At 45.3% G+C, this 24101-nt stretch overlaps 2 protein-coding genes across 2 annotated transcripts; both read right to left on the bottom strand.

Moving 5' to 3' along the window:
* Positions 1 to 1608: 1608 nt before the first annotated feature.
* LOC130696202 (specificity protein transcription factor 3-like) lies at positions 1609 to 2908 on the bottom strand. Its single transcript, XM_057519288.2, has one exon. The coding sequence runs from the start codon at positions 2906 to 2908 to the stop codon at positions 2375 to 2377; it is 534 nt and encodes a 177-aa protein (XP_057375271.2). The 3' UTR covers positions 1609 to 2374.
* Positions 2745 to 22583, bottom strand: LOC130696193 (CREB-binding protein-like). Its single transcript, XM_059497576.1, has 5 exons — positions 22081 to 22583; positions 21811 to 21994; positions 7832 to 8244; positions 2952 to 7759; positions 2745 to 2868 (listed from the first exon to the last, which is right to left on the bottom strand). The coding sequence occupies exons 1-4, from the start codon at positions 22558 to 22560 to the stop codon at positions 3263 to 3265; spliced, it is 5574 nt and encodes a 1857-aa protein (XP_059353559.1). The 5' UTR covers positions 22561 to 22583; the 3' UTR covers positions 2745 to 2868; positions 2952 to 3262.
* Between the last annotated feature and the right edge of the window lie 1518 nt (positions 22584 to 24101).

Below are 24101 nucleotides of genomic sequence, written 5' to 3'. Positions count from 1 at the left end.
TTTTTTAATGCACCAAAGATAAAATGATTTCGTTGATTTACATACCATAAATATAGACCAGTAATAGATTAAGGGTCACTTGTTCGAGACAACTCAGTTCTCCACGTACCTCCATTGTACCTGGGAATTCTTCATACACTGCATTCCACCAGCCGCTCATGAAATGACGGCGGTAAGCAATGCCGTTTCCTCCAACTGGGAAGACACAGGTGCTAAGTTCCAAGTGCGTAAAATCGCACTCAATATGTCGCTGTGGGAAAGTTAGAAATGCATCACTTATGTCTGAGAGCGGTGTATTGGAAAGCAGGAGAGCGGGGAAAAGGATCTGATGGAATCGATGGGGGATATCTTTGATAATCGGTGCATTTTCAGTAGTTCCACTAGTTACTACCGGACGTTGGCTAAGGACAGGCTTTTCTGAAAGGCGATGAAATATTCCATTCTCTAGGAGCACAAGGGCTCCCACCTGACTACGAGCCAATCGAGTCAATTTGTGGTTCGTACGCATGGAAGGTACGTAAGCCGTCCATACTGGGCTGCATTTCTAGTGCACCCAACGTCCAACTGAAGCAGGGAATTTACCCTCCCTACCTTAATAGTGACAAGAAAGGAATATGGTTTCCATTTCAATTAATCAAATGCTGAAGACTAGTGAATAGTCTACACGCGCAATACATTGAGTGCTTATACCATGTGTTTTAAGTCTCCGTGAGAAGACAAAAAGGTAGCAATCGGTCATTGGTTGTCGGCAGCAGCTAACTTATCAAGAAAGGAAAGAACCAAGATTCACTGTGCATCGTGGCTACTGCTACAATCACGAACGAGAGTCTGAAGTAATGATGCAGGAGCCAATCTGTAGAATTCAGCAATGTGATTACTGTTTTTTAAGCTATTTAGCAAAACGCTGTACTGATTGGTTCGGACGCGATGAGCAGATCCACTAGTATGCAAAATCCAATCCACCAATTGGCGCTGAAGAACATTCATTCTAGCTGACGGCGGTGAACAAAAACAACTGCACGTCGATTTACTCAAGCAATTTACCACACACAAAAAATACGGAATTCTATCAAATCTCGTCAGACGCATTCTAATGTCGTCTATTGTCCCATTAAAATAATAAAGAAAAATGCTTCGTTTCCGTCCAGTCCATCCGTTTTTTTTTCTTCCATCTAAACGGATAGGTCTCGTGATTGGCGGTAGGTTGCCTAGTTATCACCATCGATAAACCTCCCCCACCAAAAAATAAAATAAAATAAATCAAATCAACGGAGCGTAGGATGGGACGTCTGACGAGGTTGTAAGACAAAATAGGAAGTAGTCATACGTCCCATGCTAGGCATTTCGTGAGCATTTACCGGTTACTCTTGTATTCCCATACCGGTCATAAAGAACAAACTAATATAAATGGAAGGTATCGGGCCAAAAAAAAAAAAACAATAGTAGAGGGTGGCGACGCTGCAATCGAAGATGACTGACAAATGGCGACCATTACTAACTGTAATGAAAATAATTGAGGAGCACCAGTGGCGGTGCACAATGGGCTGTGTCGCTTCGGAAAAACTCGAAATCAATATAACATTGGTGGAGAACCCATTTTTCGCTTTATTTGTTTATTTTTCTCCCGTGTATGCGTACAAGTAATGATAGATGATAAACAATGCGCACACACATACATACATAATCGTTCCAATCGATCGTTGAGAAATAGTCAATTCACTGGGCTTTGTTTACAATAAATACTCTTTTTTGTTTCGTTCTAGAGGCTGTCACATACACAAACACACATACACTATGAAATGTGAAAGAGAAAAATCCAATGGAAAGATAAGAATCAATAGGCATCTGAAATAGGATAAGATAGATGCGGTCTATTGGCAGTTGACGTCTGCTTTCGGTGTCCACTGGTGTCTGTGTGTGTCAACAATTAACATGTTTTTTTATTTGTAACTTTTTTTTATTCAATGTTTAAGCTCATATGTATCTTTTGTGAACGAGATCGGAAATCCAATTTTTTTTAAAGCACTGAGCGGAACGTTCAGAGCGTGCTTGCGTTTTAGTGAACTATGTCCAACTGGGTGGTTGTAAATTTTTTTTTCTTGAAAGGATCATTTTTCACTTTTTCAATTGTTTGGGGGTTTCCGCGGCGACTGACCGTGTTTACCTGGCCGGACGTTTTTGTGTTTTTTTGGTGGATAGGGTCGGTTCTGATCGGGCTCTGATTTTTACAGTTCAGCTCTGCTGTGATGGATTACGGAGGCGGAATTAATGGTGTTGAAGGAGTTGGTATTGGGACAATCTCTAGTTGATTTACTCCTCTAGACCCCTCTAGCGCTTCTTCCGCTCTCTGAGAAAATTGTATGGACGTATGCAGTCATTTGGGGTTGGGCCGTTCGAATGGGCTGGGTCTAAGTTTCTTGTCCGTCCTCATCGGTTGATGATCGAGAATACCATTAGGGAGTCGGAGCCTGCGGAACACTCTTCTTACCGGATTTTCCGGTGGCAAAGGCGTCGTGGTTGGCGGTGGCGTGTTCTTTATCTGCTGTTGTTGTTGCAATGGTTGTTGCATTGTCGACTGTTGTTGTCCTCCAAACTGACCTTGATTGTTGGGACTCAGAGATTGGTTGTCATTTCCGTTTCCAACAAAGCCGTGCTCCTGTTGTTGCTGATGGAACTCACTCATACGCGGCAATGGTTTCCTTGCCCTCGGTCCCAATGGCTCTAGTGAAGAAGGCTGTTGGAAACCCTGCTGTTGTTGTTGCTGCTGCTGTTCCGGCGTGTTCTGTAATTTGAGCATCTGAAACGGTTCGTAGAGTGGTTGCAGCAATGGACACTCAGCTCCTCTTGGTACAGCTATTTCGCCGGCACCTACAAATATCTGCATTAGACTGTCTGGCTGCAACTGCATTTGCATTCAACAACAATCAGAAATCAGAATTGACGTTTCGTACCTGCCTTCATACCAACGTTGTCCTTCGTTACTATTATTCTATTGTATTGTGTTAGTATTCAGACCGTCCGGGTATTTATGTCGTTGGGACGGACGGTCTGGTGGATCGTGTTATGTTGTTTGTACAGGTCGTCCGGGTATGTATGTTGTTGGTACGGACGACCTGGGTATGTTTCTTGGTGGTACCTGTTCGTGGTACCGGAGACCAAGTTTGATAGAGTAGGACGTTGGTAAAGACGTCCGACTATACTCGCCAATTGTTACTAAGCTTATGTAATCTAGATATGTCTGTTTAAGGACTTATATGCTAAGTCATAAAGACAAGTAATTAGACTGGAACGTAACAGTATTTTGCATGGCTGCTTGAATTCCCAGTTGAGCCATTGCCTGCATGTTATTGGGTATGGAACCTTGCTGCCCCTGTTGGTTGGGCACTTGTTGTTGGCCCTGCTGAGGCTGCTGGTTCTGATTTTGTTGCTGCTGCTGTTGGAGTACAGAGCGCTGTTTAATGAAGGCTGCCATTAGCTGGGGATTGCTACGCAGAATTTGCACAACTTGCTGATACTGTTGTGGCGTGCTCGGTGATTTGAGCGTTTGCACCAGTTGGTGGAGGGCTTGCGGCAATGGACGCTGAGCTCCTCCTGGTACAGTTATTCCGACGGCACCTACAGGTATCTGCATTAGAATGCCTGGCTGCAACTGCGCCTGAGGTTGTTGTTGAACGGCGTTCACCTGTTGCTGTTGTTGCGCAACATTAGGCCCTACGCCTGCGACTCCACCTCCAGGACCCATCATTCCTCCTTGAGAGTTGCCCATTGACATGGCCGGTGACGCTTGGCCTGGCTGTTGTTGTTGTTGAGCTCCAATCATATTGTTTGGTGCCATAGGTCGCATTTGTTGTTGTTGACCCATTACTTGATTGGGGACCGCACCCCCTTGTGCTGGACCAGCAAAGCGAGGACCTCCCCACTGTTGCTCGCCCCCCATGCCCATACGATTTCCCTGCATATTGTTGATGGGCATACCGCCATTGCCGCCCATGCCACTCATAGCGTTCGGCCCAGAAGGTCCGCCGACGACTTGATTCACTTGCATTCCAGCACCGACCATGTTCCCAGGCATGCCACCAGGTTGCATGTTCATAGGGCGAGTATGCTGCATCATCTGAGGAGGAAGCATCACCATCGCCGCATTCACGGCTCCCATGCCACCAACAGATTGCTGCTGTTGTTGAGGATGCTGCTGTTGGAGTACTGCGTGCTGTTTAATAATGTCTGCCATCAACTGCGGATTGCTACGTAGAATTTGTACAACTTGCTGTTCCAGTTGAGGACTGCTCGGTGGTTTGAGCGTTTGCAACAGTTGGTGGAGGGCTTGCGGCAATGGACGCTGAGCTCCTCCTGGTACAGTTATTCCGCCGGCACCTACAGGTATCTGCGTTAGAATGCCTGGCTGCAACTGCGCCTGAGGTTGTTGTTGAACGGCGTTCACCTGTTGCTGTTGTTGCGCAACATTAGGCCCTACGCCTGCGACTCCACCTCCAGGACCCATCATTCCTCCTTGAGAGTTGCCCATTGACATGGCCGGTGACGCTTGGCCTGGCTGTTGTTGTTGTTGAGCTCCAATCATATTGTTTGGTGCCATAGGTCGCATTTGTTGTTGTTGACCCATTACTTGATTGGGGACCGCACCCCCTTGTGCTGGACCAGCAAAGCGAGGACCTCCCCACTGTTGCTCGCCCCCCATGCCCATACGATTTCCCTGCATATTGTTGATGGGCATACCGCCATTGCCGCCCATGCCACTCATAGCGTTCGGCCCAGAAGGTCCGCCGACGACTTGATTCACTTGCATTCCAGCACCGACCGTGTTCCCAGGCATGCCACCAGGTTGCATGTTCATTGGCGGCCTTGGATGTTGCATCATCTGCGGAGGAGGCATCACCATCGCCGGGTTGACGGCACCCATGCCACCAACAGATTGCTGCTGTTGTTGAGGATGCTGCTGTTGGAGTACTGCGTGCTGTTTAATAATGTCTGCCATCAACTGCGGATTGCTACGTAGAATTTGTACAACTTGCTGTTGCAGTTGAGGACTGCTCGGTGGTTTGAGCAATTGCAACAGTTGGAGGCAAGCCATTCTTCTCTTGTGGAAATGCGCATGCTGATGCTGCTGCCTGATGTTGAGACAAAATGGCACCATGCATTTGGTCTCGGTACAGTGCTTGGCGTGCTGTATACAGCGTTGCGTGGGCAATTTTCCGCCCGCTTCTGGCGGGTTGGCCTGTTTGGAACCATCGTCCAGGTCAAATCCCAATTTCTCCATTTTGTGGTGATGGCCATCCTTCTCGTAGCACGGAACGCACAGATCGAAGTCGTCGCAGACAGTGCAATGGAATCTAGTCTCCACTTGCGATTTGCAATCGTTGCAAGTGTAGACGAAGCTGTCCGTTCCTTGGTTGTGCAGGTTGTACAACATGGCCATGGACGAGTATTTGCAGCGGCGCAAAGAGGAAAACTCATAGTGCTTGTCGCGAGCCAGAGCCAAAAATGCATCACGACCATCCATCAAGTCGCACTGGATGAGCGGATCGGGATCGACAACCGGTCCTAATGAAGCAGCCGCTTGCACCGTTTGCAACCTGATAACAAAGAATACCTCTTTCTGCTTCTTCATGGTAGTGAAGATTTTGGTCCAGAGGTCATTGTCCGTCTGCGGGGCATTGGATTTCTTGTTGTTTTTCCGGTTGTTCGCCTTGGCTTTGTTGGACTTCTGCTTCCGCCTCTTTTCTTCTATTTCTTGAATGCTTTCCTCTAGAACGTTCGGCCAAAAATCTCCTTCAAAATAGGGAAGTTCTGCAGCTGATTTCAAATTATCGTTCTTGGATTGTTTGAGGATGTCGTTGTTTTCGAGAACGATCTGTTCAGTGATACCACGATCCAGCATCTTTTTATACCAGTCTTGCAGTTGTTTCGGCTTAGGGATCCGCTGGTCGGGCGGATGGCAGTGGAAGATGTAGTCGTCGCCCTCAGAGGGCGGACAAGCCCAAATGTGAGCCATGCAGTAGCCCAGCTGCTTGACGTAGTCGAGGTAGCCGAGCAGGATCTCGTGGTAGACGGCCGTACGAAATTGTTTCGGCTGGAAAAAGTGGACCGAATCGAGGTAGGCTAAATAGACGCGTCGAGTATTGGGACTAGGGCTATCCGAACCGTACTCTTGCACATGCATACCGAAGAAACAGACGTCCGTGCCATCAATTTCCTCGAAGGCAAACAGAGCCTTCGCTCTGTAAGGGAATGTTTCGCACATTTCTCCGTTGTCAGCGAAACGACTTTTCATGCCTGGTTTGACTTCGGTGATCTTGCCAGCTGAGGCGACGACTCGAATCGTCACCTCACCGGCACCTGCCTCCTTCTTCTTCAAGAAACTGTTGACTCGATTTTCGATGAACGTCGACAGTTTGGTGGTGGGCAACCGCTTGGCGCCGTACTTGTTCTCCTTGCGCTTTTCGCCGCGCGACTTGAGACAGTTGTCGCACGTGAAACCCTGCGGCCAGATGCAGTCCATGTGGAGGACGCAAATCTGGTGCAACTTCCGGCCGCACTCCTGGCAGTCGACAAACGGCTCCAGGTCCAAAGCGTCGTTCTTCAGCTCGGTAAACTGCTCCTTGCGGATGACCGTCGGCGGCTGGGTGGGATCGTCGCCGAGGGAAACCGTGTCGCCGGGAATGTCGTTGAAGCACTTGAGGCAGTACGTGTAGCGGTGGTAGCTAAAGTACTTGGCGTCGCGCGGGATCGAGCAGAGCTGCTTACCGTAACAGCACAATACCTGCGGATTGAATGCGTACTTTCTGCCGCAACAGTAGCCCAGAGATTGCATCACTGGATCGATTTCCTGCTCAAACACTTTGGATAACTTGGTGCAACAGCGGTAGACGCGTGATGATTTACGGTTATAAAGCCATGCGTTATTAAACATCAGCCAGACATCGTCAACATATTCCCATGGATTTTTGTACTGACCATTGTCAATCTTTCGCCGGATGGTAGCTAAATCCATGGGTTTCTTGATTATATCAAAGTAATCGGGAATGCCAAGTTTGTGCGGATCGACCGGATCGCGGAATAGGATAGAATCAGGATCTTGACGATACAATTTCTCTAAAGTGGGCATCAATGCCTGGCGAAGTTCGTCAGGTGAGAAGATGATTTTGCCCGCCTTCTTCGGTCGGACAATTGGTGGGATGGCAACAGCTGATGAGGTATTGCTGGCACTGCCAGACAGACCCGGCATCGTTCCAGAAGAATCCGAGTTGCCACCTCCGAAACCGCCACTTGGCTTTATTTCTTGTTGCGAATTGGTTGATGGCATTCCGTTTGGAGTCCTGCGCTCACTTCTATGTTGTTCTTGGTCACGGGAAGACTGTTCTGTCCCCACTGGACTGGGGGCTGGATTGCGCATCATCATCCCACTAGTTGGCGCGATTCCTCGTGGTCCTTGCCCAGACTCCCCAGTCCCTGGCATATTAGGTCTCAAACCTGCATTGTTGCTCGGCGGTACAGGCTGCTGTTGATGATGCTGGGGCGGAGGTACCTGCTGACCAGGTGGAAGATGTGTCAGGGCAGATGGAGCCTGCTGCTGCAAAGGCGTTGTCGGTGTTGACGTTGGTGTTTGCTGAGCTTGTTGTTGCTCCTTCCGCTTAGGCAACATGGACTGATGCCATTCTTTCGATCCCTGAACAGAGTCGGCAGTGACCTGGCTTAGTTGCAATCCTCCGGGCAAAGGAGTTGTTGAGTTAACTGGACTCATCTAAAATATTGAATTAAATTAACATTAAGATTTCGAAAGGTCGATTATCAAAGAAATTTTTTGAGGTCTTACAATATGCTCAATGTTGGAAGCGTTGTCGGAGATAGCATCCCTAATATTCCTGGGACCAGCCCCGGTAGGACCAGAGGCCTGCTGCTGAGACTGCAGTCCCGTGTTTAGAACCGGGCCACGATTCAAGGTACCAGGAAGAACAGGTTGGCTTGCAGAAATCGCTGATGGAGGATTGTCTTCAGCTAACTGGGCGCTGTTCATAGGAACTATTGAATTCTGCTGCCTCTGTCGTAATCTGGGCCTAGCCAATCTACGCGCAGTTATAGATGGAACCTGAACTGCTCCAACAGCAGCGCTTTGGTTGTGCGCCGGTAAGACACTTTGATCAGGGGTCACCGAAGAACCACCAGTTGAGTTCGAACCCAAGCCAACATCAAAACCCGCTGGACTTGGTTGTGAATTGTTATGAGGAGCTATTTAGGTTGAAGAGCAAAAAGTTAACACAAGAATATAAAGAAATTTGATTATTAATTATTAAATTTTGAAAAGCATAAGTAAAATCAATTACCTTTATTCCGGGATACCTGGTTGATAGGCAGGCAAATGGGACAGTCGGGACGATTGCAGTTTTTGCAATGAGAAATTATCTGCCGAGCGTACGAGCAGTGAGGTATTTGGCATGAATTTCCTGTCTGACATGTCTTCATGTGGTTCAAAACGTTCTTCATTGGCCGGCAATGTGGAAGAGTGCACTATTGTATGTGAGATATAACAATAAGGATCCCCGTATACAACAACATTTACCATGATAAATCGTAATACGAAGAATGCATCAACATACCTCTCGATTGGTTGGACTCTCCAGTTGCGGGCACTTGTGAGCATGAATTAAGAGTGCAAATTGCTCCCGGATCATCTTCCTTTTCCAGGGGTCGGCGGTAGTTGCCGCGCTAGCTGCCCCAGCACCACCGGCCGATCTTGCTGGCTGCGCGGTAGAGGTAACTGCGGCGTTAGGTGCTGACACTTGAGGAGCATTTTTTGGCACCGGAAAGTATTGTAGTTGCTGCTGAGGATGCTGCGGGGACGACACCATGGGAGTCTGAGTGACTGACAATGGCGCCATCGAAACCATCGGCGCTGAAACCATGGTCGTTGCCTCACCAGGCATCATAACTGGACGGGCTGATATGTTAGGATTCATGTTTGGCTCACTATTATGTTGTTGTTGTTGCTGCTGATACATATTTTGCATTGGTGGTATATCACCATTAGCTGTACAGATAGGTCTCTGCTGTTGGGCTGTCATCGTAGCATTAGATGTATTCGAATTTGCGAACCCATATTGATTGGAATGGTCCATAGCATTCGCGTCTGGTCGAGAATTTGGGTCAATATCTCCCATTCCAGCTTTTCTTGGTACCTATTTCAATTGAGCCTTCGTTTACATCGGAGATAAGGAGTGTACGGAAACGGGATTCTTTAAACCTGGAAGCGTGGTCCCTGAGTATTCATTCCTTGGAGAAACTGACCTCTCAGTGGCGCTTGCTGCTGTTAATGCGGCTTCATAGTGTTAGGAAGACCTCTGACAGATCAAGGATTTCCCACCATGACTTGTGGACCATTATGTAAACAAGAATATTTAAAAAATTAATTATTCAATTATTAAATTTTAAAAAGCACAAAATAAATACACTTCCCTTATTCCGGCTTGCTTGCGAGCGTCAAAATAAAAAGAAGAAATACGAAAAACGGTAAATTTAGGATCGCTGCGTAACTGGAATGTTCCAGCGATTTTTAAAAATGGAGGGGAGGGAGGGGGAATGTAGGTCTAAAACTGATAATGGTGCAAGATGAGGGATCGCCGCGATCGCGATCGCGGCAAGTCTGGCGCCACCAAACGTAAGAATTTAGAATTCATATAAATTTTTGCTAAACATTTTCGCTGAGGAAGCTGTTTATCCTTCATTCGCAGCACACGCCCTTTTTGTCTGTAAATGAAGACATTGACTTGAAATGATGACAAGTTTAGTTCAAATTTCACCACTACATTTCGCCCAAAAACGATCGGATCGCAAAAATTTGATCGCCAATCAAATCGTTTTGAAAAGATCGAATCGCTGATCAAGATCAATCACTGACGATCGGATAGGCGATCAAGATAAAAAAATCAATCGCAACGGCAAGACTGGGTGCCAGTAATGCACAGAATCTAGGTCATTTTATCCTTACACAGAAAAGACGCGAAAATGTTTGAATTGATCTACTCCAAGGCTTGGGATTTCAAACTTTGGAAAAAACAAATTTTCAAATTCTGACTTTCTTATCTCTGTGAATTTTTTCCCTTGTAATGAAAATGCGGCTTCGAAAACGTAATTCAGTACAGCAGCGGTCCACAAAGTGGGAGGCCCGGAAAGTGGGATTTCTTGCAAAGTGGGAAGGGGCGGCGTTTGCACAGAAAAGAACCCTCGCGGTTTGAGTAACGTAGCTAAAGCGCGGTTCGTTTAAAACGCCACAAGATTGGAAACAATTTCTGATGTTCATGTCGCCCGGAGCTCTTTTAGATAGCTTAACAACTATAACAATTTTTCGGTAAAACATGTTTCTAAAAATAGATGAAATATTTTGGCGAAAATCGCCCTCATTCACAAACTAAGTGAGTTTGTTTTAGTTTTCGCACCTAGTCATTTTTTTATTCATTTCTAATGTTGTGAAAATGTCAAAAAGCGTACAAAAAATAGGGGTTGTGATGTTATGTTATGATACTGAATACTTCATCAATGTACTTCGTTAGGTGATCAACTAAAAATCATTGAGTAGATTGAGAATGAAGCTGTAGCCAATACTATCTATTAAAGTGGTTAAGCAACTCACATCTTGGGAAAAGCCGTACATTTTAATAGCACTCGTTGAACCTAGCCGGGTTGCCTAATCTCATCTAGATATTCATACGAGGATCCGCAAAGTGGGACAAACCTGCAAAGTGGGAAGGGTGTCCCTTTGCACGGCATGTCCCACTTTGTGGACAGCTGCTGTAATGAATTCTGCACTTACAAAAATAAATAATAATAATTATAAGCAAAGTCAAATCAACCAATAATTACATCAAAAATGAGGAATGAAAAATTGTCTTCTCTTCTTCTTCCTTCTTAATTCTGCAACTAACTTGGTGTGTATTCAATTAGATAATGGGATAATTGACTGACTCACCGACAAGACACGCATTCAAAACCCTTTTCCTCTCCTTTTTTCTTCTTCTTACCTGTCTACGTGTGTGCGCTCCTTCGTTCTTCTTGAAGGAGAACAACTGGATGGCTGTTTAGTAGATAAGGGTAGAAAATACAAGGGGATACAAAGATAGGAGGGGAAAATGGGGGAGGGGGAGTTTTCCCAACGCGTAAACACACAGTAAACACACGCGTAAAAACACAGTGTGTCTGGACACACTGACACACTCGCAACACAAGCACGAGCCGCCTCCGGGGGACACCGGGGTGTTGCGCAACGCCTAGACCGTGCACGAGCGAGAAGTGGCCTTGACGTCTTCCCCGGTTCCTACACTTCCACGTCATCGTCTACGACACACTCTTTCCGGCGGCTATAGCTACAACAGAGCCACGGCTCTTGCCCATCCTCCCTCGCTCTTTTTCGCTTCTTCTTCTTGCAAAGAATTTACTTCCACTACCGACAGTCACAAAAATCCTGCTAACCTTTGTGTGTGTCTGTGGGTGCTACAGTATGGCATGTACGAATGCATAGGAGGTTGCCACTATAACCTAAAAGCAGTTCCTCCATACCAATGCTGCTACTATTATGCTCGTTTCATCGCATCCGGTTTTGTATCAAAGAGCTGTGCGCGCATCAAAATTTAAAAGACGAATCCGAAAAAAAGACAAGATAGAAAACGAAAATACACAGAGACACATGCATACAGAAAAAAAGAATGAAAAAAAAAAAAGATAAAGAAAAGAGAAGAAAAGCAGTATCAAAATTTTTTTATCCGGACTGCTAGTAAAAGAAAAAACGTTTCAAATTGTCCTACTAGCCAGTTGGATGAGGTCGGGGGCTATAGTCGCCGTGTTTTCTTGTCCTCCTTTTTTCCTTTATTATTTTTCATACACCCGCATAAAAATATGGCCTTTTTTCAATCACACCGTCAAAACCGTAGCACAAGAGAATTGCCACGAGTTCAAGTTCAATCTTAAAAGTTGTTCTGAATAAAACAAGATGAGGCCACCGGACTAGTCCCACCGTGTCTGCTGTCTGGTCTGGTGCTGTGTGTGGTGGTCTGGCCGGTCTACTCTGGTCTGGTGTCTGTGTGCTGCGTGGGTCTGCTTTCGTCACATTAGAACGCTGCCTGTCCTTTAAATACCAAGGGGTTATTTTTTTTTTGAAAACCCAATCCCAATCCTTTGCGTCATTGCCACTTTCCCTTGCCCTTTCTTTACAACCAAACCAAAATCTTAAGCTTTAAGAAAAAAAAAGGCGTGGACTCGAGCCTTATTCCGGATACGACAGTGCATCCTACCCACCCTGCGAACCGACCAAACAAGCCCTAAATAATAAAAGACCGCTTGTACAGAAACCAACAAAACCGCAATTCTATCAAGTCTAATCAGACGCATTCCTTTGTTGTCTGTTGTCCCATTTAAAAATAATAAAAACGGGAAAACAAAATGTTTTGTTTCCGTCCCGTCCATACGTTTTTTTTTCTTCTTCCATCTAATCATATAGGTCTTGGGGGTGGCGGATAAATGGGAGAAAGCGGAAAAAAAACGAAAAAAAATAAATAAATAGTGAAGGGTAGCAACAAATGACGACTGGCAAATGGCGACTGTTATTAACTCTAATGAAATAACTGAAGAGCACGCAGCGGCCGGGCACAATGCGATGTACGGCCCCGAAAAAACTAGAAAACAATATGACTTTGGCGAAGAACCCGCTTTTCACTATAGTTATTGCTCTTTCTCCCGTTTGTGTGTACAAGTAATGATAGATGGTAAAGCTTCATCTATACAAGGCGCGCATACATACATAATCGATCAAAACCGAGCATTAGGAAATAGGCAGCCCAATGGGCGATAAATACTGTTTTTTTTTCTTTCTAGGGGCTGCCTCACACACATACACGAACCGTGGAGTGTGAGAAAGAAAACATCCAAAGAAAAGAAAAGTATAAATAGGTACCGGAAACGTGGACGTGATACATGCGGTCTATCGGAGGTTGACGTCTGCTTGTCGGTGCCGACTCGTGTCTATGTGTCACTCGATCACGAAATTCTATTGAACAATCAGTTAGTATTGCGACCCTCCATTATCCGTTGTAGAGAAATCCGAAATCTGTACAGACACATCAAAAGTTAATTACTTACTACATGTTGCATATATTTAGGACAAGACTAAAACTGATAAAGATGAAGGGGGTCTAACTGCACATACGACGTGCTCCTTTAGTTCGGCGACAGACAGAACTGAACAGGAAAAAAAAGGAAGGGCAACAATCTAGCCTCCCAAAAGCAATAGAGCAAGAAAACAAACAATAAAGTATGATCCCATGAACAACAGTTTGATGGTGTAGATGAAAACGGAGGAAAAATCGTCGTCACATCGACAGAGAAACAACTGTGATAGAATCCGATAAGCATGTCTCGTTTTTTATACTCACCCTAAGACATCCGTTAGAAATACCGATGACAGCAACACAGACAAGTGGTAAACACGAATTATTTCGACAAATAACGAGCTGCGAAACAAAATATGGCCTCACAATACGCATACATTACATATACACTGCAATTGGACATTAGCAACAGGGAAAAAAGTTGAACGAGTCACACTGAACAAAAAACACACGCACGTCCGTAACAGACTGCGGAGAGAAAAGGACTAAACTAAACATGTGCAAGGTTCCAATGTCAGACATTTCATTGCGAAATACCTCTTCCTGCTGTATCATAGTTTTCTGACTATTTCTGAATGCCAACGCCATCTGTTGTTCACATAAAAATACTTTTATGATTTGTTATATTTTTTTTTCATTTGAATTTAGGCCATACAATGTTTAATCATTACTAAATCTTTTTAATTTTATAAAAGATGATTTCACTAAGATATCATGCGTTTCCATAAATATTACTGTAAATTCTCGATAATATCGCACCAGCACCTCCCGGTATGTTATGCACAATGGATTACCTTAGATTTAATTAGAAATAACTTTATTAAAATATTTGATACGCCACAGCATTCCTTATTTTTACACAAATCTAATAATTATCTTTTTGATATTTAAAACTAACATTAATGCTCAAACGGAGGTTCTAAATTTTTAATTTTTTTCGTGTTCCCCCCATAGTAGTACCACGAAATTAAAATAATTATTAACTGAATAGTATAAGTTCAAAATACAGAATTTTTACAGAATGTATAGCTCTCAGCAAGAGCAATTTTTAATTTTTAATCGCGATTAATTTTCGATTATTTAGTGACATCTATTAACGGTAGATGAGAATATATGAAAGTATACTCATAGCTGTGTCACTTTTGTAGCAGACGGTTTTTTGAAGTGTTCATTTGTGTCAATATAAACAATGGCATGTGCGGTCCTGGCACAGTGGCTATCGCCATACCTTCGTAGATAGTTACCTCGTGTTCGATTCCCACCACCCCCAACAATCCTTCCCTTCCTTAAAAATATCAACTCAAAAAAAACAATAAAAACAATAATCACTCGTGCGTAAGAGATTGCTAGGCAAACCCGTGAATCTGGTGCAGATACACCAGTCGCACTTAAAGCTAAACAATGGCATATTATTTCCTTACTCTTAGACGGCGTCTAAAAACAATCGGTAAGAAATTTAATCGAAAATCAAGCTTTTTCAACAGACGAATGGTCGCCGATTATTTTTTCCGATTATCGACGGTGACCGATAATCGCCCAAGAAATAATCGGATGGAAAGTCTGTTAACATGAAGACGAGTTCATTATTATTAACATTTGACAAATAAGGTTTAGAGAAATAATATTTCAATCTTAAAACACATATCATGTGAAGAAGTAACACATATCTCCTTCCGCTTAGGCGACATAGACTGATGCCATTCTTTCGATCCCTGAACAGAGTCGGCAGTGACCTGGCTTAGTTGCAATCCACCGGGCAAAGGTGTGGTCGAATTAGCTGGAGGCATCTAAAATATTAAATTAAATTAACATTAAGATTTCGAAAGGTCGATTATCAAAGAAATTTTATGAGGTCTTACAATATGCTCAATGTTGGAAGCGTTGTCGGAGATAGCATCCCTAATATTCCTGGTACCAGCCCCGGTAGGACCAGAGGCCTGCTGCTGAGACTGCAGTCCCGTGTTTAGAACCGGGCCACGCCACGTAGTCTACATGAGCAATACATTGAGTGCTTATACCATGTGTTTTAAGTATCCTTGAGACGACAAAAAGGTAGCAATCGGTCGTTGGTTGTCGGCGGCAGCTAACTTATCAAGAAGGGAAAGAACCAAGATTCACTGTGCATCGTGGCTACTGCTACACTCACGGACGAAAGTCTGAAGTAATGATGCAGGAGCCAATTTGTAGAATTCAGCAATGTGATTACTGTTTTTTAAGCTATTTAGCAAAGCGCTGTCTACTGATTGGTTCGGACGCGATGAGCAGATCCACTAGTATGCAAAATCCAATCCACCAATTGGCGCTGAAGAACATTCATTCTAGCTGACGGCGGTGAACAAAAACAACTGCACGTCGATTTACTCAAGCAATTTACCACACACAAAAAATACGGAATTCTATCAAATCTCGTCAGACGCATTCTAATGTCGTTTATTGTCCCATTAAAATAATAAAGAAAAAATGCTTCGTTTCCGTCCAGTCCATCCGTTTTTTTTTCTTCCATCTAAACGGATAGGTCTCGTGATTGGCGGTAGGTTGCCTAGTTATCACCATCGATAAACCTCCCCCACCAAAAAATAAAATAAAATAAAATAAATCAAATCAACGGAGCGTAGGATGGGACGTCTGACGAGGTTGTAAGGCAAAATAGGAAGGAGTCATACGTCCCATGCTAGGCATTTCGTGAGCATTTACCGGTTACTCTTGTATTCCCATACCGGTCATAAAGAACAAACTAATATAAATGGAAGGTAACGGGCCAAAAACAAAACAAAACAAAAAAAAACAATAGTAGAGGGTGGCGACGCTGCAATCGAAGATGACTGACAAATGGCGACCATTACTAACTGTAATGAAAATAATTGAGGAGCACCAGTGGCGGTGCACAATGGGCTGTGTCGCTTCGGAAAAACTCGAAATCAATATAACATTGGTGGAGAACCCCCTTTTCGCTTTATTTGTTTATTTTCCTCCCGTGTGTGCGTACAAGTAATGATAGATGATAAAGCTTCTTCCAAACAAGGCGCACACACATACATACATAATCGTTCCAATCAATCGTTGAGAAATAGTCAACTCACTGGGCTTTGTTTACAATAAATATTGTTTTTTTTGCATTCTAAGGGCTGCCACATACACAAACACACATACACTATGAAATGTGAAAGAGAAAAATCCAATGGAAAGATAAGAATCAATAGGCACCTGAAATAGGATAAGATAGATGCGGTCTATTGGCAGTTGACGTCTGCTTTCGGTGTTCACTGGTGTCTGTGTATGTCAACAATTAACATGTTTTTTTATTTGGAACTTTTTTTTATTCAATGTTCAAGCTCATATGTATTTTTTGTGAACGAGATCGGAAATCCAATTTTTTTTAAAGCACTGAGCGGAACGTTCAGAGCGCGCTTGCGTTTTAGTGAACTATGTCCAACTGGGTGGTTGTAAATTTTTTTTTCTCGAAAGGATCATTTTCCACTTTTTCAATTGTTTGGGGGTTTCCGCGGCGACTGACCGTGTTTACCTTACCGGACGTTTTTGTGTTTTTTTGGTGGATAGGGTCGGTTCTGATCGGGCTCTGATTTTTACAGTTCAGCTCTGCTGTGATGGATTACGGAGGCGGAATTAATGGTGTTGAAGGAGTTGGTATTGGGACAATCTCTAGTTGATTTACTCCTCTAGACCCCTCTAGCGCTTGTTCTCGTCTCTGGGAAAATTGCGTGGGCGTATGCAGTGATTTGAGGTTGGGCCGGTCGAATGGGCTGGGTCTAAGTTTCTTGTCCGTCCTCATCGGTTGTTGGTCGGGACCTTTAGGGAGTCGGAGCCTGCGGAACTTTGTTCTTTCCGGATTTTCCGGTGGCGAAGGCGTCGTGGTTGGCGGTGGCGTGTTCTTTATCTGCTGTTGTTGTTTCAATGGTTGTTGCATTGTCGACTGTTGTTGTCCACCAAACTGACCTTGATTGTCGGGACTCAGAGATTGGTTGTCATTTCCGTTTCCACCAAAGCCGTGCTCCTGTTGTTGATGATGCTGATGGAACTCACCCATACGCGGCAATGGTTTCCTTGCCCTCGGTCCCAATGGCTCTAGTGAAGAAGGCTGTTGGAAACCCTGCTGTTGTAGTTGCTGCTGCTGTTCCGGATTTTTCTGTAATTTGAGCATCTGAAACGGTTCGTATAGTGGTTGCAGCAATGGACACTCAGCTCCTCTTGGTACAGCTATTTCGCCGGCACCTACAGATATCTGCATTAGACTGTCTGGCTGCAACTGCATTTGCATTCAACAACAATCAGAAATCGGAATTGAAGTTTCGTACCTGCATTCGTACCAACGTTGTCCTTCATACCGGGCTGATCAGAGTCTTGTTGCGTGTTTTGCTGTTGAGGCTGATTCTCCTGTTGCTGCTCAGTATTTTGCGTGGCTGCTTGAATTCCCGGTTGAGCCATTGGCTGCATGTTATTGGGTATCGAACCTTGCTGCCCCTGTTGGTTGGGCACTTGTTGTTGACCCTGTTGAGGCTGCTGGTTCTGATTTTGTTGCTGCTGCTGTTGGAGTACAGCGCGCTGTTTAATGAAGGCTGCCATCAGCTGCGGATTGCTACGTAGAATATGCACAACTTGCTGTTGCTGTTGAGGACTGCTCGATGATTTGAGCAATTGCAACAGTTGGTGGAGGGCTTGTAGCAACGGACGCTGATCTCCTCCTGGTACAGCTATTCCGCCGGCACCTACAGGTATCTGCGCTAGACTGCCTGGCTGCAACTGCGCCTGAGGTTGTTGTTGAACGGCGTTCACCTGTTGCTGTTGTTGCGCAACATTAGGCCCTAGGCCTGCAACTCCACCTCCAGGACACCTCATTCCTCCTTGAGCGTTGCCCACTGACATGGCCGGTGACGCTTGACCTGGCTGTTGTTGTTGATTAAGAGAGATGAGATTAATATTAATAAATAAAACAGGCCGAAATAAAGCGGCCAGAGAAAATCTCTTTACTTGAAGCACATTGGCACGTAGAGTTTGAGTCGCCGGTTTCATCCCGTCTCCTGGTTGGTTGTGATGAGAATGACCACCACGCATGACCATCATGTCAGAACCTCCGGGACTCTCCAGCGGGGATGAGGGCCCCATGCCCGAACCCATCGGACCAGGTGTACTGGGTCCTGTTCCGCACCCCGAACGAATATTCATGAAGGAAACGGCAGCCATTCTTCTCTTGTGGAAATCCGCATGTTGATGCTGCTGCTGCAGCTGGTGCTGACGTAACTTTTGTCGAATGTTGAGACAAAATGGCACCATGCATTTGGTCTCGGTACAGTGTTTGGCGTGGTAGCAGCACAGAGCAATCAGCTGTTTGCAAATTGGGCAGCCGCCGTTCGTCTTGCGCTTGCAAGAGCGCGTGTGCGTCACGACGCGCTTCATCTTTTGACAAGACGGCAACCTGCAGTTGGCATCGCGACACTGACACGCGTGAACAAGAGATTGAATACAGCGCTGGATGGATAATTTTCGCGCTTCTTGCGGGTTGGCCTGTTTGGAGTCCGAAGGAGACGAACCATCGTCCAGATCGAATCCCAATTTCTCCATTTTGTGGTGATGGCAATCCTTCTCGTAGCACGGAACGCACAAATCAAAGTCATCGCAGACAGTGCAATGGAATCTAGTCTCCACTTGCGATTTGCAATCGTTGCAAGTGTAGACGAAGCTGTCCGTTCCTTGGTTGTGCAGGTTGTACAACATGGCCATGGACGAGTATTTGCAGCGGCGCAAAGAGGAGAACTCATAGTGCTTGTCGCGAGCCAGAGCCAAAAATGCATCACGACCATCCATCAAGTCGCCCTGGCTGAGCGGATCGGGATCGACAACCGGTCCTAATGAAGCAGCCGCTTGCACCGTTTGCAACCTGATAACAAAGAATACCTCTTTCTGCTTCTCCATGGTAGTGAAGATTTTGGTCCAGAGGTCATTGTCCGTCTGCTGGGCATTGGATTTCTTGTTGTTTTTCCGGTTGTTCGCCTTGGCTTTGTTGGGCTTCTGCTTCCGCCTCTTTTCTTCTATTTCTTGAATGCTTTCCTCTAGAACGTTCGGCCAAAAATCTCCTTCAAAATAGGGAAGTTCTGCAGCTGATTTCAAATTATCGTTCTTGGATTGTTTGAGGATGTCGTTGTTTTCGAGAACGATCTGTTCAGTGATACCACGATCCAGCATCTTTTTATACCAGTCTTGCAGTTGTTTCGGCTTAGGAATCCGCTGGTCGGGCGGATGGCAGTGGAAGATGTAGTCGTCGCCCTCAGAGGGCGGACAAGCCCAAATGTGAGCCATGCAGTAGCCCAGCTGCTTGACGTAGTCGAGGTAGCCGAGCAGGATCTCGTGGTAGACGGCTGTACGAAATTGTTTCGGCTGGAAAAAGTGGACCGAATCGAGGTAGGCTAAATAGACGCGTCGAGTATTGGGACTAGGGCTATCCGAACCGTACTCTTGCACGTGCATGCCGAAGAAACAGACGTCAGTGCCATCAATTTCCACAAAGGCAAACAGAGCCTTCGCTCTGTAAGGAAATGTTTCGCACATCTCTCCGATGTCAACAAAACGACGTTTCATGCCTGGTTTGACTTTTGTGATCTTGTCGGCCGAGGCGACGACGCGGATCGACACCTCGCCGGCGCCCGCCTCCTTTTTCTTCAAGAAGTTGTTGACTCGGTTCTCGATGAACGTCGACAGTTTGGTGGTGGGCAACCGCTTGGCGCCGTACTTGTTCTTTTTACGCTTATCACCGCGAGCTTTGAGACAATTATCGCAGGTGAAACCTTGCGGCCAGATGCAGTCCATGTGAAGAACACAAATCTGATGCAATTTTCTCCCGCACTCTCCGCAATCAACGAACGGTTCCAGATCTAACGCGTCGTTCTTCAATTCTGTGAATTGTTCTTTTCGGATGACCGTTGGCGGCTGAGTAGGATCGTCGCCAAGAGACACTGTGTCGCCGGGAATGTCGTTAAAGCACTTGAGACAGTACGTGTAGCGATGATAACTGAAATACTTTGCATCGCGTGGAATCGAACAAAGCTGCTTGCCGTAACAGCACAATACCAGCGGATTGAATGTGTACTTTCTGCCGCAACAGTAGCCCAGAGATTGCATCACCGGATCGATTTCCTCCTCAAACACTTTGGATAACTTGGTGCAACAGCGATAGACGCGTGATGTTTTATGGTTATAAAGCCATCCGTTGTTAAACATCAGCCAGACATCGTCAACATATTCCCATGGATTTTTGTACTGACCATTGTCAATCTTTCGCCGGATGGTAGCTAAATCCATGGGTTTCTTGATTATATCAAAGTAATCGGGAATGCCAAGTTTGTGCGGATCGACCGGATCGCGGAATAGGATAGAATCAGGATCTTGACGATACAATTTCTCTAAAGTGGGCATCAATGCCTGGCGAAGTTCGTCAGGTGAGAAGATGATTTTGCCCGCCTTCTTCGGTCGGACAATTGGTGGGATGGCAACAGCTGATGAGGTATTGCTGGCACTGCCAGACAGACCCGGCATCGTTCCAGAAGAATCCGAGTTGCCACCTCCGAAACCGCCACTTGGCTTTATTTCTTGTTGCGAATTGGTTGATGGCATTCCGTTTGGAGTCCTGCGCTCACTTCTATGTTGTTCTTGGTCAATAGAAGACTGTTCTGCCCCCACTGGACTGGGGGCTGGATTGCGCATCATCATCCCACTAGTTGGCGTGATTCCTCGTGGTTCCTGCCCAGACTCCCCAATCCCTGGCATATTAGGTCTCAAACCTGCATTGTTGCTTGGTGGTACAGGCTGCTGTTGTTGATGCTGGGGCGGAGGTGCCTGCTGACCAGGTGGAAGATGTGTCAGGGCAGATGGAGCCTGCTGCTGCAAAGGCGTTGTCGGTGTTGACGTTGGTATTTGCTGAGCTTGTTGTTGCTCCTTCCGCTTAGGCGACATGGACTGATGCCATTCTTTCGATCCCTGAACAGAGTCGGCAGTGACCTGGCTTAGTTGCAATCCACCGGGCAAAGGTGTTGTCGAATTAGCTGGACTCATCTAAAATATTGAATTAAATTAACATTAAGATTTCGAAAGGTCGATTATCAAAGAAATTTTATGAGGTCTTACAATATGCTCAATGTTGGAAGCGTTGTCGGAGATAGCATCCCTAATATTCCTGGTACCAGCCCCGGTAGGACCAGAGGCCTGCTGCTGAGACTGCAGTCCCATGTTTAGAACCGGGCCACGATTCAAGGTACCAGGAAGAACAGGTTGGCTTGCAGAAATCGCTGATGGAGGATTGTTTTCAGCTAACTGGGCGCTGTTCATAGGAACTATTGAATTCTGCTGCCTCTGTCGTAATCTGGGCCTAGCCAATCTACGCGCAGTTATAGATGGAACCTGAACTGCTCCAACAGCAGCGCTTTGGTTGTGCGCCGGTAAGACACTTTGACCAGCGGTCACCGAAGAACCACCAATTGAGTTTGAACCCAAGCCAACATGAAAACCCGCTGGACTTGGTTGTGAAGTGTTATGAGGAGCTATTTAGGTTGAAGAGTAAAAAGTTAACACAAGAATATAAAGAAATTTGATTATTAATTATTAAATTTTGAAAAGCATAAGTAAAATCGTTTACCTTTATTCCGATCTGCTTGTTTGAGAGGCAAGCAGACGGGGCAGTCGGAACGGTTGCAATTTTTCCAGTGAGAAATGATTTGCCGCGAGGACGAGCAATGAGGTACTTGACATGATTTTCCGGCCTGGCACGTCGTCATGTGGTTCAAAACGTTTTTCATCGTCCGGCAGTGTGGAAGAGTGCACTATTATATGTGAGATATATCACAACCCGAAAAGAACAACATTTACTATGAAAAATCGTAATACGAAGAATGCATCATCAACTTACCTCTCCATTGGCCTGGTTCTCTCTTCGCTGGCACTTGTGAGCGTGGAGGAGAAGCACAAGTTGCTGCTGGATCAGCTTTCTTTTCTCGGGATCGGCAGTTGCTGCCGCGCTAGCTGCTCCTGCACCACCGGCCGATCCTGCCGGTTGCGCGACAGAGGTAACTGCTGCGCTAGGTGCTGACACTTGAGGAGCATTTGCTGGCACTGGAGAGTATTGTTGTTGCTTCTGAGGATGCTGCTGGGACGACACCATGGGAGTCTGAGTGACTGACGATGGTGCCATCAAAACCATCGGCGCTGAAACCATGGTCGTTGCCCCACCAGGCATCATAACTGGTTGGGCTGATATGTTAGGATTCATGTTTGGCTCACTATTATGTTGTTCTTGTTGCTGCTGATGCATATTTTGCATTGGTGGTATATCACCAATAGCTATACCGATAGGTCGCCGCTGTTGGGCTGTCATCATAGCATTAGACATATTCGAATTTGCGAACCCATATTGATTGGAATGGTCCATAGCATTCGCGTCTGGTCCAGAATTTGGGTCAATATTTCCCACTCCAGCTATTCCTGGTCCCTAATTCAATTGAGCCTTCGTTTAGATCGGAGATAAAGAGTGTACGAAAACGGGATTTTTTAAACCTGGAAGCGTGGTCCCTGAGTATTCATTCCTTGGAGAAAGTGTCCTCTTAGTGGCGCTTGCTGCTGTTAATGCGGCATCATAGTGCTAGGAAGGCCTCTAACAGGTCAAGGATTTCCCACTATGACTTGTGGTCCATTATGTAAACAAGAATATTAAAAAAATTAATTATTCAATTATAAAATTTATAAAAGCAGAAAATAAATCTACTTCTCTTATTCCGGCTTGCTTGCGAGCGTCAAAATAAAAAAAGAAATCACAGTAAAACGGTAAATTTAGGATCGCTGCGTAACTGGAACGTTCCAGCGATTTAAAAAAAAATGGAGGGGAGGTGGGGGGAAATGTAGGTCTAAAACTGATAATGGTGCAAGATGAGGGAGGAAGCCGGAGCACGAAGCCAAAGAGTTCCAGTCGAAATTTCATCTCACAAATGAACCCTCGGGGTCTGAGTAGGCGCAAACCGCAAATCAACGGTTCAAACCGTAAAACCGCCATGCAAACCGTATAAAACCGCGGTGTAACCCGCAGTTTTACACCGAGGGTACAAACGGCCAAACCGGGGTTCGATCTGTTCGAAAAAAACGACGAACCGAACCGCACCGGTTTGTTCTTAAAAAAAAAACGCGCGGTTCGGTCAAAATTGTGCCCGATCGTCGCGGGGTCGATCCCTAGGTCAGAGTAACGTAGCTAAAGTGCGGTACGTTTAAAACTCCGCAATATTGGAAACAATTTCTGATGTTTCATGTCGCCGGAGCTCCTTTAGATAGCTTAGCAGCTATAACAATTTTTCGGTAAAACATATTTCTAAAAAGACGTGATATATTTTGGCGATATTTCTTCGTTTGTTTGATTTTTTTTTGTTCTTTTTCGTTCCTTTTTAGTTTGATTTCGCATTTCATTTTTGTAGCTCTATTTTTTTTGTTGGCAACCTTTTTTTTTCTTTGTTTCATTCAGGACGTAAGGACGTCCGGGGTAACAAACGACACGGGGCAATCCTGTTTTTCCACTTCCCCACCACAGAATGGCTACCAATCGAAGCGCTTGTTTTTATTCGATTCAGAACAAATGCAAATTTGTTTTCTTCCGTTTTTCAGATTCTGCGTAAATAAAAGAAAACGTAATTAACAGACATAATTAGAAAAAAAAAAAAGATGGACTCGAGCCTTAATTCGGAAACGACAGTACACCCTCCCCACTCTGCGAACCGACCAAACAAGCCCTAAATAATAAAAGATCGCTTGTACAATCATCAACTGTCCTCCACATATCCATATTGTCAGTCAAGTCAGTGCCGCCCCATATATGTATGGGTAGGTGTGTCGCAAGTTTCTATTCTTCCATATTGATAGCTCATTGCGACAAGTGATTCAAAACAACGG

Source organism: Daphnia carinata, chromosome 1, assembly GCF_022539665.2.
Source record: "Daphnia carinata strain CSIRO-1 chromosome 1, CSIRO_AGI_Dcar_HiC_V3, whole genome shotgun sequence".
Lineage (NCBI taxonomy): Eukaryota > Metazoa > Arthropoda > Branchiopoda > Diplostraca > Daphniidae > Daphnia > Daphnia carinata.
The sequence above is the reverse complement of the archived record's forward strand: the minus strand, read 5'-3'. Positions and strand labels throughout refer to the sequence as shown.